The sequence below is a fragment of the Protopterus annectens genome, chromosome 3.part1 (assembly GCF_019279795.1).
Source record: "Protopterus annectens isolate FY-2018-M chromosome 3.part1, PAN1.0, whole genome shotgun sequence".
In the NCBI taxonomy this organism is placed as follows: domain Eukaryota; kingdom Metazoa; phylum Chordata; order Ceratodontiformes; family Protopteridae; genus Protopterus; species Protopterus annectens.
This window is the reverse complement of record NC_056732.1, coordinates 1,700,172,674-1,700,189,274: the sequence shown is the minus strand read 5'-3', so window position 1 is coordinate 1,700,189,274 and position 16,601 is coordinate 1,700,172,674. Positions and strand designations below refer to the sequence as shown.

Sequence of the window (16,601 nt, the reverse complement as noted above, 5' to 3'; positions counted from 1 at the left end):
AGCCTCAGGGAATTAAATAGCCAGCTAATGGCTGAAAAAGGCCTCATCTCTCCGGTCAATAAACAGCTAATTGTGAAATATAAGAACTGGAGAAAAATTTCTTTCTAACAGTTTCGGTATCTGCTAAAAATAGATTTTTATTTCATTTTTTCTGACTTGTTTGATTACTTCCAACTTCAGTTTTTTGATTTCTTCAAGATCTTTATTTTTTCCTTTAAGAGCAAAATCAAATCTTTTTATATTATAATTTCACTGGCTTACATAATTGCTGGCAGTTTTCATCATGGTCTGCTCCTAAGTCATTGCCTTTCAGCTTTTCCCAGTTAGGGGTCGCCACAGCAGATCACCTGTCCGCTCACGACTGGCAGTGGAGTTTTATGATGTTGAGTTGCCAGCCCAGCACCCAACCTTCCACAGAAGGCACATACACGCACGCACTCACACCTGGGGCCAATTACATCTACAGCATGTCTTTGGGATGTGGGAGGAAACCAGAGTACCCAGAGGAAACCCACACGACCAGAGGGAGGACATGCAGACTCCACACAGAAGGCACCCCAACCGAGGATTGGACCAGAGAACCTCTTGCTGTGAGGCGGCAACGCTATCCGCTGCACCACCGTGGCCGCCCCATGGTCTGCTCCAAATTTAAAAAAAAAAAAAAAAAAAAAAAAAAGCATTTTGAATGAGTTGTCAACTATACTGAAATTTAGTCACCAACTTTGACACAGCTACACTAAATTTAAATTAATCAAGGCAAAAGTCAGATTAAATAAAAGTTTATTCACTGAAGGGAATGTTGTAGGTATGCAATGATACTTGCTGAAGGAAGCAAAAGATATTCGGTGTAATGGAGAGAACATGTTAAGCATGTTTAAAACTCAGCAGACAAGAGTAAACAATATGCACGGCTGTACAGGTTCATAGGTAATAACTAGGCTAATGGCCCTGGAACCTTTACAAGCCTAGCCCATAGGATTACCCTGGCATCGTGCCACCCAACCTTAGTTCCCAGTGCCTCTGTTGAGTAGAGCCACTGGAGTGATCCCTAGGGTGAATTTTCTATTTCCCATCCACTCATCAAGATTGCTCTTGAAGAGGGCCACTGAGGTGGTGTTCTTGACATGTATGGGAAGTCTCTTCCATATCATGGGCAGTCTCTGGGTTATGAACCTGTCCCTCCTGCATGTTCTACTGATTGTGGTAATGAGGTTGAGGTCTCTGGAGCATGTGGTGCTAATGGATTGAGATTTCTTTAGATGCAGCATTTCTAACAGAGATGGGTCAGACATGGCTCTAAGTCAAGTAGAGATTCCCCTCTAAGTAGGTGATATGAGACAGAATTGGGAGTTTTATTTAGTCTGCCAATATAGGACAAATGTTTAAGGCCTAGGATCCTCTCTGTGTGGTATTTTGCGGCCTCTCCAGTTGTTGCAGGTGTTTAGTGAGGTACATGCCAAATGGGGCATTGTACTCAATGATTTGCGTAATGAGGGAAGAGTAGAGGGATACAATGACCACTTAATTCCTTGATGCAAAACCCTTAGTAATGAGATGTGCCAGGACTTTCTGACCACAGTGGCAATGTGGTGGTCAAAGAAGAAGTTGCTGTTAACCAGTGTTGCCAGATCTCTTATAATGCCTTCTGTGTTCAGTGGACTACCATCAATGCGGTAATTCATGGGAACTGGGTTTTTCCCAAAGGGGATGACGACACTTTTTCTGGCATTGAGCTTCAGGCCATGGTTCTGACACCAGTCGTTGGTCTCAGTGAGGCCATTCTGTAGGATGTCAACATCACTCAGGGAATTAATAATAGCTCCCAACTTGCAATTGTCTGTGAACTTTGTCAGCCAGAGTCCCTTTGTGTTGGCCTAGACTTCAGAAAAGTAGATACCAAACAGGAAAGGACCCAGGACCAAATCCTGTGGGACTCCACTCATGACTGGCCGGCAGTCTGACGTGCAGTCCGCTACTTTCACACTGTGGGTTCTACCTGTGAGCCAGTTTGCAACCCACCTAATAATATAGGGGTTGATGCCTAGCTTATTGAATTTTTCTAGGATTCCTGAGTGGGAATGTTATCAAAGGCCTTGGCCAGATCAAGGTAGGCTGTAGGAACCACCTTGCCTTCATCCACAGCTCTGGTGATTGACTCAAAGAAGTTGACCAAGTTGAGCAGGCATGATCTACCCTTCACAAAACCAAACTGTGTGGGATCCAGAGTTTGGAGATTCCCTATATCCCTGTTTATTAGGAACATGATGATGCATTCCACAGCTTTGCATATCAGACTAGTCATGATATTGGGGCGATAGTTCCCAGGGTATGTAGTCGCCCCTCCTTTGTGGAGAGGGATGACTGTAGCAGTGCACCATTTGGTAGGGGGAAAGCCTGAGGTGAGGCTGTGAATGAAGAGGGCACACAGATGAGATGCCAGTTCACTCTGCAGTTCATGTAGAACGCAGCTAGGGAAATTGTCAGGTCTCATAGAAGCTGTATTCTTGGGCTTGGACAGTGCTGTTTTAACATGTGCAGCAGTAATACTGGGTGCCTGGCAATCTACTGGTACTGTGACTGGTCCTTGCAGGGAGGGGTAAAGTTGGCACTGAATCTGACGGCCAGTATATTGGCAATATCTGTTGGCAGTGTATAGGAGGTACCATTGTGCAGTAGCTCAGAACAAATCTGGGTACTGCAATGGAGATTCTTTACATAACTATAGAAGGCCTTGTGGTTGTCTTTAGCTATGAAAACAGAGTTGCAGCAGGTAGTAGCTTTATAGGATTTGATGCGGGATCTCAACTTTTTGTTGAGGCTGATAGAGTTTTTTCCAGTCTTGGGACTTCACCTTATTCCACATCAGTTTCCTCCTTATGTTGTAGAGTTTGTTTATGGCAGGGGACCACCAGATTGGCTTCCTTTTTTGGAGGAGAGCGTCTTGGTTCTATTTGGTATGGCAAGATCCATGCATTTGTGTATGTGTTCGTACAGTGTATTGGTGTACGATTCGGTGGTCATGCAACTATTCTCCATTTGCATGGGTGCCGTGAAGTTAGCCACCTCTGTTTTTGCATCGTAGATAACTTCAGTCATTTACTGGTACATACAGAAAAGGTAAGAAGGCATTACTCATTCAGATGCAGGCCAGAAGTAGTAAGACAACTGGGAAAAATTGTTACAGTTTACAGTTGTAATGATTATTCTTGAAGATCCAAGTGGGACAAGGCATGAAATATGCATTACTGTTTTTTGCTACTAGAAGAGGTCACCTAGCAATTTGTTTATAACAGTCCTGATGCTAATGTCTCAGCTTGACAGGCACGACTTGCACAGAAAAATGGTGGCTATAAGCTTCCTGCAGAGCGATAGTCATATTCTGAAATACTCCCAAGGGGCACATGCATGCTAGGTACAAGGTTGCACAACCTGACAGATTTACATAACTGTTAAATGGGGAAGCAGGCAAGTCGAGAGAGCCTTTTCAGTTGAGCCCAGTTACTGATAAGGACATAAAAACTATGCAAATATATGTACACATGCAATTTAAAAAACACACCGACACAGACTTCAAATCTGTTAACCAGAGAACTACTATACAAACTCTAGTACCATCTGCTCAAGTCTCCTATAGTCACTCCTGACTGCCCATTTATTTATACAATGGCATGCAGTACAAGCAATGCAATAAGACAGCATTTTTACAACAAGGCCTCTATGGCATACTGGTAACGTGGGGTCTCTGCTCCCACACCCAGATCTCTATACAGACTGTCATCAAGATCATGCAAACTTGGAAAGTATATTTAGAGATCAGGACTGTGTACCCTAGTCTGCTTCCACTCGAGCACTGAAGTGAGAGCAGTTAGCATGCCAGCAGCTGAAGCACAACCAGATACGTTAGCAGAGAAGCTGAACATCGCAGTAGGACAACCTGGAAACATAAAAGGCCATACACTTAACTAATACAGTGGTAATAAATATATACACACAAAACAGCCTGGAAACTAGAAATACATATGTGCAGCCAATATAAGCATACATAAAGATATATTGTTATCCAAGCACAGAATTATAAGGAATAAAGTAGGTGAACTGATACAGGAACTGCACGTATAAACTGGGAATACTAAGTCTGGCTGCTTAGGTTTTGTTCAAATAACTGCTACAGGAATAAATGATGAAGACTTAGCTGGAAAGATCGAGCAAATGCCAGTCCACATTTACCTGAGGCACCACTTGTGTACAGGAATATTCCAGTTCTGCCAAAAATATGTCACGGATTCAGAGTTCCTGAAAAAGAAATAGAAGTGGAGACACAATAAACTTATGTATATATACACACACACAAAACACACCATACACAAACACACACACACCATAATCCTATCCCTCTGCATGAAAACAATCACCTTTTGGGACTGAGAAACCACATTCTTCTGACATACTTTTGTCTTGCACGCTGAGGGAAATGATTAATATTGAATCATTTTACTTTTCCTGCTTGGATTAATAAAAACTTATACCTTCCCATCCCAGATTTTATATACAGTTGGTCTTATTACGCAAAATGATGCATACAAGTTTAGCCTTTGGAACTGGTCTGGATTGTCTGTAAATTTAGATCCCTAAATGTGAACAAATACTTATTCATACCTTACATCTCCTTAATCTCTCTTCTTCACTAACTTCCTTACTTCTACAAATTTCTCTCCCCTGGCTTCCTCTTTAAATATGCCATAAACCTGCTTTTCTCACACTTCATATTGTAATTTCTGCTTTTATTATACTAACTTACCTTTAATTTCTCTATAAACTTGTTAAAATGTCTCTAAATATTAAAATCACTGACATATAACTTGTATTTACTAACCAATGTTTTCATATTATGTCTAATTTGGTACAATCATTTAAACTGTACTTTTTGTATTATTTTTAAAGATTGTAAAATTCTTCTTCTTAAAATGTTTTGTAATACTTTGGGGTTTTTCTTCCCAGACCACTGCTGAAAATGGGCTCCTACCCAGTAAGAGTTTCTCAGTAATCAAACATCGATAAATATCTAGTAAGTGTAAAAAAGTGACCACCACCTTCCATTAGAAGTAGTGTTCAACATCAGTATAGCCATTACAAGAAAGGTTTCAGACAGTGTAACATGAAATCTAAAAGAAATGGCACCACCAACAGAAAAGGGGCCATGTAAAGTGGCAAGAGTTTAATTTCTTTTTTCGGATGAGGAATGTGGTCAGATCAAAAAAAAAAAAAAAACACCATTTTCAGCCACAACAGGGCTCATAAGGCAAATGTAAATGTAGAACATTAGCTTTAGCAAATAAACCAGTTACAGCATAATCACAGCAAAATACAAAAAACAGTCATGCGAGGTTACTTACTAAAAGAGGATACTTTTAAAAGTAGGATCACTGATGAAGTAAACTGTATAGTTGAGCATCCCTAGGGGTATGGGAATGCAGTCTCATGCCATAACCAATAAACAGTAGAAAATACAGCATGGCTGTAGAATAGTGCAGGACACGTGCCTTTCCCTCCCTGTTTTTGGTGCCAAAAGAAATTAACAAAGCTACTTTAAAAACAAATGCTCATGATACGCTAAAGGAGCCGTACAAAGAACAGTAGAAGGATAAACTCACAAACTAAATGCAATTGTTACATCTGAAACTAACAGTTCTAAGAAAAAATGCACAATGAAAAACCAAAGCATGGCAAAACAATGTATTCTACAGCAGAAAACTCAACAAAAGCACAGTACTGGAATGAAATGGTGAGAGGCCACTCAGTAGAAGTGACATTAGAATATACTAAAGATACGCAAGTTACCATAATAACAGATGTGTAGGACTGTGGTCTAGCTTCTTTTGATTATGGGACTTGAGGCCAACAGGTCTCAGGAAGTTTGGCACCTGAAGCCTTCATAAGATGCTAAACTTCTCCCCTCTACATACAATCCTATGTGAGGAAATCTCCCTGTCCAGATCTCTAATACTGGCAAAGACGAATTACAATGGAATACAGCACAGGAGTCATACAAGCAAAAAGTACAGTTTTGTACCTACCATAAATGTAGATGTCCGAACAGGAATGCATCTGCAGTCATTACAAATGGGTTGTCCTGTCGTCAGGCAGCCCTTCGGTCGGCCGGATTCCAAAGTCTGGGTCTGGCCTCGGCTGGTGTCGCACTTCACCCGACGTCATAGCTGCAGTTCTTCGGGTATAAAGGCATCAGCCGACGCCATTTTCCTCAGTGTTTCTTGCCCCAGATGCCAGTTGCCCTCTTGGATAGCTAAATTTTGGATAAATGCCAATGTTTCCAAATAGTAGAAAGCAAACACAAAAAATAAGCATGTATGTACATATATACAAACAAATACACCATAAGAGATCCCCCAGCTAGCTATTAGATGGGCAAATACCCTAGGAATACCACAGAGGGAAGGAGGGTGGGTAATCCTGACTGCAGATGCATTCCTCTCGGACATCTACATTTATGGTAGGTACAAAACTGTACTATGTCCTTCAAGGATGCATCTGCAGTCATCTAAATGGGTAGAATACCATAGCCAAACTAGGGAGGAGGAAGAGAAATTATGGTGTAGTTAGGATCCCTTGCAAAACAGCAGTGGCAAACCCTGCTCATGATCTAGAGTATAAAGGTAAGTTATAATGCTTGGCAAATGTATGCACGGAGGTCCAAGTAGCAGCCTCTATAATGTCCTTGGTAGCCACTCCTCGTAAGAAAGCTGTGGTAGTGGCTGTAGCCCTTGTAGAATGAGGCCTTATGTTCTGTGGAGTTTGCTTTCCATGGTAGGAGTAACAGAATCTAATGCAATTTCCTATCCACTTGGAGATTGTCTGTTTTGAAATTGCTTTTCCTTCCCTTCCTGTTGCATATGCTACCAGAAGCTGGTCAGTTTTTCTATTGCCCTTGGTTCTGTCAGGTAGTAGCAACTGTCTATGTACATCAAAGTATGCAGCAGTCTTTCCCCCCTGTTCTGTGGATTGGGGAAGAAGGTAGGTAGGTGGATTGCCTGGTTTAAAGACATTCTGGATACCACCTTAGGCATAAATGTAGGATTTGTTCTCATGGACACTCTATCTTGATGGAAGATTAGGAAGGGTTGTACTGCCATTAAAGCCTGTAGCTCAGAAACCCTTCTTGCTGAGGTAATTGCCAGCAGAAAAGCAGTTTTCCAGGATAGGTGTTGAAGATCTGCTGTTGCTGCTGGTTGAAAGGGAGTGTCAATTTTTCTAGCACAAAGTTCAAGTCCCATGCTGGTAATGGTGGTTTCCTAGGAGGTTTTACATTTTAATTCCTCTCAGAAACTGCCTGAGTAGAGGATCTTGAGAAGACAGGGGGATCGAAGCTGTATTCTGCAGAAATAGCTGATGCATGTATCTTGATGGAGGAATAGGACAGGCCTGTATGGAAAAGCTCTGCCAAATACTCCAGGATGTTGGCAATGTCTACCTTTGACACATCTTTTCCCCTTTTAGTACTCCAAATGAGAAACCTTTTCCATTTTCCTGCATAGTTCCTTCTTGTTGAGGGTCTGCGGGCCTCAAGGATAATGTCTTTAACCCTTTGGGATAAGTCTGGGTTAGTTGCTCTTATGTAATGTTCCAGGCAGTCAGCTGCAGTGTTTTCAGGTTGGGATGCAGGGTGTTGTAGCTGCTCTGAGTTAACAGCAAAGGAATCAGGGGTAGTGTCCACATTTTCCCCCGAGACATGCTCCTCAGTAATGGATACCAATGTTGCCTTGGCCAATCTGGAGCTATCAGGATGATCCTTGGACGTTCCTCTTTGATTTTCAATAGCACCTTGTGCATCAAAGGAAGAGGTGGGAATGCATATGCTGTCAGGCCTTTCCAACTGAAGGATAGAGTCCACCTTCCAAGCAAGTGGGTGGTACGTCCTTGTGCAGAATTTCTTGAGCTGGTGATTGAGTGGGGATGCGAATAGGTCTATTTGTGGCAGACCCCATTTCTTTGTGATGACCTTGAAGATGTCCGGGTGTAGCATCCATTCGTGAGCATCCGAGGTAGTTCTGCTTAATATGTCTGCTAGGATGTTTTCTTTTCTCGGTACAAAAATTGCTTGTAACTGAATGTTGTAGCTCAGAGCCATATTCCATAGGTCCAGTGCCATCCGGCATAAAGGGTATGAATGAGTGCCTCCCTGTTTGTTGATGTACCACATGACTGTGGTGTTGTCTGTCTTTATCATCAACTGCCCTTCTTGGAGGAATGGTCTGAAATTCTGGATTGCTAGTTTTACTGCCAGCATTTCCTTTTGATTTATGTGCAGGTGCAGCTGATCTGGAGTCCATAAGCCTTGTATGCACTTGTCCAGCATGTGGGCCCCCCAACCGAGGTCTGAGGCGTCCGTTGTGATGGTTTGGTTGAATGCTGTGGAAGGGCAAACCTGGGTTTGACTGGCATGCCTGAGCCCACCATAGGAACTCTTGTTTCAGGCATGGAATTAGTGGTATTTCGGTTTCTAAGCTGTGCCTGTGTTGAGACCATAAATTCTTCAGGTACCACTGTAGTTTTCTCATATGCAGTCTGGCATGAGGGACCAGGATTATGCAGGATGCCATGAAGCCCAAGGCCTGCAGTACTTTCCTTGCTGTTAGTTTGTTCTGCTTTGTTAATGCCAAGAAGTAGAGAGGAAGTTGTTGTTGTTTTCTGCAGTTAGGAATGCCATCTGTTTTACTGTGTCCAATTCTGCACCTAAGAAGGTTATTCTTTGGGATGGTATCAGTCTTGACTTTTTTATATTGACTGTATATCCCAGGGCTTGCAGTAAGCAAATGACTCTTTGTAAGTCTTCTGTTAGCTTGTTTTTGTTGTCTGCTTGTATCAGGCAGTCGTCCAGGTATGGATATATTTGGATTCCCTGAAGCCTGCAGTGGCGATTACTGATGCCAGGCATTTCGTGAACACTCTGGGCGCAGTAGATAAGCCAAAGGGCAATGCTGAGAATTGATAATGCTCTGATCCTGCAAGAAATCTGAGGTATCTTCTGCAATTTGGTCGTATGGGGATGTGCAGGTATGCCTCCTTGAGATCTAGAGTCACCAGCCAATACTCCTTGCCCAGCATGGGAAGAAGTTGCTGTAGGGTCAGCATTTTGAATTTTGGGACAATGATGAATGTGTTTAAAGCGGACAGGTCGAGAATAGGCCTCCAATTTTCTCTTTTCTTGGTACCAGGAATAGTCTGGAGTAAAATCCCTTTCCTTGTTCCATAGATGGTACCCTTTCCACAGCTCTCATCTTTGCTAATTGAGCTATTTGTTTTAGAGCTTCTGTCTTTTGATTTGGTGGTAGGTTTGGCATTCCTCTTTTTCCTGGTAAAGTATGGAAATGAAACCTGTAGCCTTGGTCTATAGTTTGCAAAATCCACTTATCTCTTGTGATATAGTGCCAGTTTTTTGAAAATAAGGCTAACTTTCCGCCTAAGGGTGCTGCTATTTGTTCCCTGGTAGGCGGTGCCAGAGCCAAGTCACTGTGATTGTCCTGTTGCAGTGGTAGTAGTTGTGTCTGTGCCTCGTTGGTTGTTACCTTGCCACTGCCGTCCCCTGTAGGCACCTCCTCTGGATTGATTTCTGCCTCTTGAACGCCTATTCCTGCCTCTCTGAGTTTTAGAGGAGTCTGGAAAGGACCAATTTTTGGAAGGCCAGTTCCTGCTAAACCTTGGAGGCTGAACCTGTAAGAAATCTTTCACTGTTTGTACAGATTTTGCCTTCTCTTCCATTTTCTTCAGTACCTGTTGAGCAGGAGAACCAAATAAACTGACCTTATCCATAGGAGCATCTAATAGTTTTGCATTAATCCGGCAAGACCTGTTCTTTCAACCATGCATGCCTTCTTATAACTGTGCCAGTCATGGCTGATCTAAAGGAAGCCTCCAGTGCATCATAGCCACATTTTAAAGAATGGTTACTAACCTGCTGAATGTTATGTACCATTTCTAGAACATATTTCTTATCTAAAGAATCAGAGGACAGTTTCTTAGTTAACTGATCAAGCATAAACTCCTGGTATTGGATCATATGAAACTGACAGTTCAATGCCCTAGCTGAGAGAGTAGCAGAGGTGTATACTTTTTTACCCCATCTCTCTAAGGACCTGGATTCCCTTCAGAAGGGAGAGGGTTTTTAACTGAGGTCGAAGCTACTGCCTTAGGCCCCTGGGAGATAGTCTCGGGATCTGCAAAAGGAGCCTTGTATAAATGGTGATGAGTGTCCGGGACCCTGTAGAACCTATCGGGCTTAGCAGGGGCTGGAGGTAAAGTATCAGGAGCAGTGCAAGCATCATTAAATGCATCATCTACCACAGGAAGAACTGGAGGTATAGCTAAAGGCCTATGTTGTGGTAAATGCAAAAAGGTCCTAAGCCTTTTCCTTGAATCTGAGAAATCTTGTCCCTGCCACTGGAATTGCTCTCTCATGGCATGTAAGGTTTCCCCAAAGGAAAATTCCTCTGGTGGAGAGGCAGAAGGAATCGATTCCTCAGCATCGGAGTCTTCATAAGTAGAAAAAGGAGCCTCTGGATGGTCTGTATTGTCTGTATCATCAGAAGAATCATCTGAGGACCCTGGCTCAGGGGGCTCTGCTCTAGGTCTCTTTTCTGGAGGTTGAGAGGCCCTGTCTGGGTGAGACTGGGATCCCCTTATTAAAGAAATGAGATCCTCTGCCAGAGTAAGCATTTAGGAACTGGAACTGGGCCTGTGAGAGGGGGGCTTAACAGGCACAGACTTAGAAGTTTTGGCTGCTTTAGCCCTGGCAAAGGCCTTTATGGACATGGCTGCAGGCGGCCTAGCAGCACCGATGCAGGGGTAGAAACATCCAAAGGGATGGTGTCCGATAATTCTTGTGAAACCACAGTAGCAGGTTGAACTTCAGAGGCCGATTCAACCAGGTTAGAAGGGGCCTCTGTAGTAGTCATGGATTCGGCTGAAGATAGAACCGTTTGCTCGGTTTCGGCCGAAACAGAGACACTCATGGTTTGCTTAACAGCGGTTTCGCGAAACCGCGGACCGCGATGCCGGTCCTTTGCGTTTCTTAACAACTTGTGAAGTCGGAGGATCCAGCGGCATTATGTACGCAAAATCTGAGCGAAAAACTGTTCAGCAAACTCCGACCCGGCGTTTAAGCGTCCGTCGGTTGAAAAAGCACAGGCTAAACAAGCTGGTACGTCGTGGTCTGGGCCTAAACAAGGTAAGCAGTAAGAGTGGAAATCTTTATCAGGTATTTGTTTCCCACAAGTTAAACAGTTATTCACTTTTCTGACATCGTCTGAGGCAAGAAAGAGACCCCAACGGGGTACTTAGCTTTTAGAAGTCTTGAAGTAGTATTCGGTAGTAGTAATCTCTGGATCTGACCAACCGGCACTTGCGAACAGCTTCTGCTTCGGGCGCCACGCGGCAAGAAAGACTGAGGAAAATGGCGTCGGCTGATGCCTTTATACCCGAAGAACTGCAGCTATGACGTCGGGTGAAGTGCGACACCAGCCGAGGCCAGACCCAGACTTTGGAATCCGGCCGACCGAAGGGCTGCCTGACGACAGGACAACCCATTTGTAATGACTGCAGATGCATCCTTGAAGGACATCACCACAACATATCAAAAATCAGGATTAAGTAGTAAGGATTTGTGCAGAAAGATGGACCATAGCCTACATATCTATTATGTCACATCATATCTGACAGGACTTTGTACACATTCTTCTATATAGAAAACAGTCCCCAGCAAAACAAACTACTAAGTCGATATCCCCAAGAGTACATGCAAGACACATACCCAGAAAACAATACAGAGGTAACTAATGCACAAGTGTGTCACAGGAATATATGAGTAAAGGTTCATGAATAACACAAGCAGAAAGACAGATCCAGTAATAAGAAAGTACAGTTGTGTACACTTAACCATAAATGTAGATGTTAGAGTGTTATTCACTGTTGAAGTCATCACACTCGGGTTATCTGCCTGCAGGTAGCCCTCAGCCCAAATACCAGAGTCTTGGGATTTCTGCGCCGGATGCTGCCGCTTCTTCCATGACGTCAGGTTGTCAGGGGTATAAAACATGCAGCCAATGCCGTTACATAAGTTTTTCTTGTCCCAGATGTCAGGAGCCCCCAAAATAGGAAGCAATTACATGGTGTGGAACACCTGCAGTAAAAAGTAAATACCACAACCATAAGACATGGCCAAAAAGAGTAAAGGTAGAAGCACAGAGAAGTCAGGTGGCTGGAGGTTGGGTAACCAGGACTGCAACAGTGAATACACTTGAACATCTACATTTATGTTAAGTGTACTCAACTGTACTATGTTCATCGTGTTTCACTGTTGCAGTCATCACACTTGGGTTGATTCCCAAAGCTGAAGAAGGGTGGAGGCAGTCAAGATGTATTAGGGCTGGATAGCAGGCCTTGCAAGACTGCTGTGGCAAATCCAGCTCTGGATTTAGAAAAGACAGGTAAGTGGTAATGCTTGGTGAAGGTGTGTACAGAACTCCAGGTTGCAGCTTCCAAGATGTCCCTGGTAGGGACTCCCCTGAGAAATGCTGTAGAGGTTTTTTCCAAGGACTGCAGGATCCTTTCCTCTTTATTCTGAGGATTCGGGAAAAACGTTGGTAAATGGATGGATTGGTTTAAAGCCACACTGGATACCACCTTGGGCATAAATTATGGGTTATTCCTGAGGAATACCCTGTCTGCATGTAAGCCATAAGAGCCTATAACTCAAGACACTCTTCTTGCTGAAGTGATGGCTAGAAGTAAGGCTGTTTTCCAAGAGAGGAATTTTAACTCTGCTGTAGCAGCAGGCTCAAAAGGGGGGAAATGTGAGTTCTCTAGTACAAAGTCAAGGTCCCAGGCAGGAGTGGGAGCTCTCCTCCGGGGTCTTAAATTGTTAGCTCCTCTCAGGAACTGTTTGATCAGAGGGTGACAGAAAAGAGGTGTGGGCTCAGTATTGTAATGAGCTGAGATGGCAGAGGCATGAATCCTATGAGAAGGATAGGCCTTTGTGAAGTAGCTCTGCTAGGCAATCTAGGATTTGAGTTAAGATGGGCACGGCTGTGTCCTTTCCTTGAGACTGGCTCCAAGAACAGTATCTTTTCCATTTTTCTGAATAGAATTTCCTAGTACTAGGCCTCCTGGCCTCAAGGATGACATTCAGCGCCTGTTTGCTGAGGGTTGCTGGTGGTGTATATGCAGGGAATACGCCAGGTTGCAAGGTTCAGGGTTTTCAGCTGAGGGTGCAAAATATGTCCCTCTTGCTGGGACAGCAGAGAGGGGGGTCTGATGTAGGTGCCAGGGTGGCACTGCTGTCAGACTGAATAGGAGTGGGTACCAGTGCTGGCATGGCCAGTCTGGTGCAATAAGGATTGCCCTTGGCCTGTCCTGTTTGATCTTGAGTAGTAATTTTGAGAGGAGTGGCAAGGGGGAAAGGCATAGATTGAGAGGTTTTCCCATGTAAAGGATAGGGCATCCACTTTCCATGCTTGGCTGTGGGGATTTCTGGTGCAAAATTTGCTCAATTGATGGTTTTGGGGGGAAGCAAAGAGGTCCACCTCTGGTGTCCACCATCTGCGGATTAGAAGTTTGAATAAGTTGGGTTCCAGTTTCCACTTGTGTGGGTCCAGTAGATTTCTGCTCAAGTTGTCTGCCAGTGAACTTTGCTTGCCTGGCAGTAATTGAGCTTGCAGGAGCACTTGACTGCTCAATGCTGTGTTCCACAGGGCCATGGCGAACCTGCAGAGTGGGTAGGAATGAGATCCCCCCTGCTTGTTTCTGTACCACATGACTGTGGTGTTGTCTGTCTTTATCAAGAGTTGTCCTGGAAGGATAAGGTATTTGAAGGCTGTCAGTACATTCTGTAGAGCTATTTCTTTTTGACTGATATGCAGGTGAATTTGTCCTGGGCTCCATTTGCCCTGAATGTATTTGCCTGCCAAGTGAGCCCCCCATGCATAGCCTGATGCGTCTGTTGTCAGGGTTTGGGTGGCGAGGGGTTGAGTTTTTCCAGGTCTTAAGAATGTTGACACCAGAGACTTTTTAAGTACCACTGAAGTTTCCTCACATGCAGTCTTGCATATGGAATTAGCAGAATGCATGAGGCCATGAACCCTAGGGCTTGCAGTATTTTTCTTGCAGATAGCTGGGTTTTGGTCACCAGTACTTTGAAGTAATTTAGCAAATAAACCTGCTTTTCTGGGGAGAGGAATGCCATCTGCAAAGTTGTGTTCAAGCTTGCTCCCAGGAATACAATCTTTAGGCTGGCTACCAGATGTGATTTCTTTTCATTGATGGTATACCCCTGAGATGTTAGGAGTCTCTCCACAAACGTCAGGTGCTGAAGTAGCAATTCCTGACTGACCGCCTGAATCAGGCAATCCTCCAAGTATGGGTAAATTTGAATAGTTATCTGCCTGCAGTATGCAATGGCTGGAGCCAGGTACTTTGTGAATACCTTGGGTGCAGTAGATAAGCCAAAGGGAAGTGCAGAGAACTGACAGTGCAAAGAGCCTGCCCTGAAACGCAGATATTTCCTGCAAGATTCCCTTATGGGGATGTGCAGATAAGCTTCTTTTAAGTCTAGGGTGACCAGCCAGAAGTCCTTGGCTAGCATAGGAAGCAGCTGCTGGACTGTAAGCATTCTGAATTTTGGTACCACCAGGAAGGTGCTGAGAATGGACAGATCCAGGAGAGGGCGCAAAGAGTTCTCTTTTCTGGGCACCAGGAACAGTCTGGAGTAGAAACCCTGTCCCCTTTGCTCTATTGAAATAGGTTGAATAGCTCTGATACTAAAAAGAGAAAGTACTTGCTTTTGAGCCTCTGCCCACTGATTTGGAGGAAGGTCTGGCAACCCGCTTGGGTTTGGCAGTGAGTGGAAGCAGAATCTGTATCCCTGGGATACAATGTTTAGGACCCATTGGTCTTGGGTAACGTACTTCCAGTTTTTTGAATGCAGGGTGAGTTTTCCTCCTAGGGGGTGCAAGTACTTGGAAATGGCTGGGAAGGATGATAGACAAGTCACTGTGAACTTTTTCTATAAGGGGGTGGCTTACCACTCGCTGTTTTTGAGGTGGGACCACTCCATTGTTTAGATCCCTGCCTACCCTGAGACTGTAGTCTTTGTGGTCTGTTGCCCCTGGGCTTGGACTGAGAAGGTCTGGGAGGGACTGGAAAGGACCACTTTTTAGAAGGCCAATGCCTACTGAAGCTAGGTGGCTGTACTTGTAAGAAATCTTTAACAGTTTTGCATAGATTTAGCTTTTTCCTCCATCATTTTAAGAACAACTTCTGTTTTTGTGCCAAACAAACATTCCTGGTTTAATGCAGCATCTAGTAATTTTGCTTTTGGTCCATCAAGATTTGTCCCTTCAGCCAAGCATGCCTTCTCAGTACAGACCCAGTGACAGCAGCCCTGCAAGATGCTTCTAAGGTATCAAGACCACACTGCAAAGTATGTTAATTAACTTGGTTTGCAGAATACATTAAATCTTGTAAATCTTTATTTTCTGTAAAAATCAGGATTCAACAACATTTTTTGTTTAATTAGTTCCATAATATGCTGCTGGTACTTCAACATGTGAAAATGAAAATGGCAATTTAAAGCCCTGATGGCAAGACTTGCAGAGGTATATACCTTCTTACCCCATCTGTCTAACACCCTAGAATACCTGTCTGAAGGGTTAGGGTTTTTGGCTGTAGTAGCCTTAATACCTTTAGGTCCCTGGGAAATGGTCTCTGGATCCGCAGTGGGATTTTTAAAGAGAAATTTGTGAGAGAGTCAGGTACTCTGTAGTACCTGTCAAGCTTTCTAGGAGCTGGCGGTAAAGTATCAGGGGTAAGACTGGATTCCATGAAGATATCATCTACAATATCCAGGACAGGGGGTATAGCTAGAGGCCTGTGCTGAGGCAAGTCTAAAAATTCTCTGAGTCTCATTTTGGACTGTGGGTAGTCCTGGCATTCCTAGTGGAAATGCTCTCTTACAGTATGTAAGGTTTCACCAAAGGAAAAGTCCTCTGGAGGGGTGGCAGAGGGAATGGAATCCTCTGCATCTAAATCCTCATAGGTAGATAAGGGTATGTCCTGGTAATCAAAGGGATCAGTCATCGGACTCATGGTCCGTAGAATCAGAGGGAAAATCAATTCTTTGTCTTTTAGAGGGGGAAGGCTGGCTTCCCCCTAATTAAAGTAATAAGGTATTCAGTCATTCTAAGCATTTGTTTCTGTGGCACGGGAGCTTGAGAATGCGCTTTGGTCATCGCTTTCCTAAACGTAGTGCGAACTCTGGGCCTGAGAAACTCTGTAGTTTTAGTTAAAAACGAAGTAGTCGGTTTAATACTAACATCAGGTGGTCTGAAAACACCCTCAGAAGCCGGTGCCTGCACAGCAGCTCCAGACCCATCCAAGATATAGACATCCGCAGGTTCCACAGTCGAAAAAGCATCTCGCGGCATACTGGACTTCCTTGAGGTAGAAGGGAACTTCTGAGCAGGGGTTGTAATGATCTACAGACTGTCTGCCTATTTACCAAAGGACCAAATAAAAGCATGACAGCAAAGCTGCAC

At 43.9% G+C, this 16,601-nt stretch overlaps 1 protein-coding gene across 1 annotated transcript in view; it reads right to left on the bottom strand.

Annotated features, from left to right (window-relative positions):
- DGAT1 (diacylglycerol O-acyltransferase 1) overlaps positions 1-16,601 on the bottom strand; it is a gene marked incomplete in the record, with an annotated part of 1,335,127 nt that overhangs the window by 394,870 nt on the left and 923,656 nt on the right. Inside the window, 1 exon segment of the mRNA XM_044067713.1 lies at positions 4,228-4,293. Within this exon segment, the coding sequence (XP_043923648.1) occupies positions 4,228-4,293 (66 nt within the window).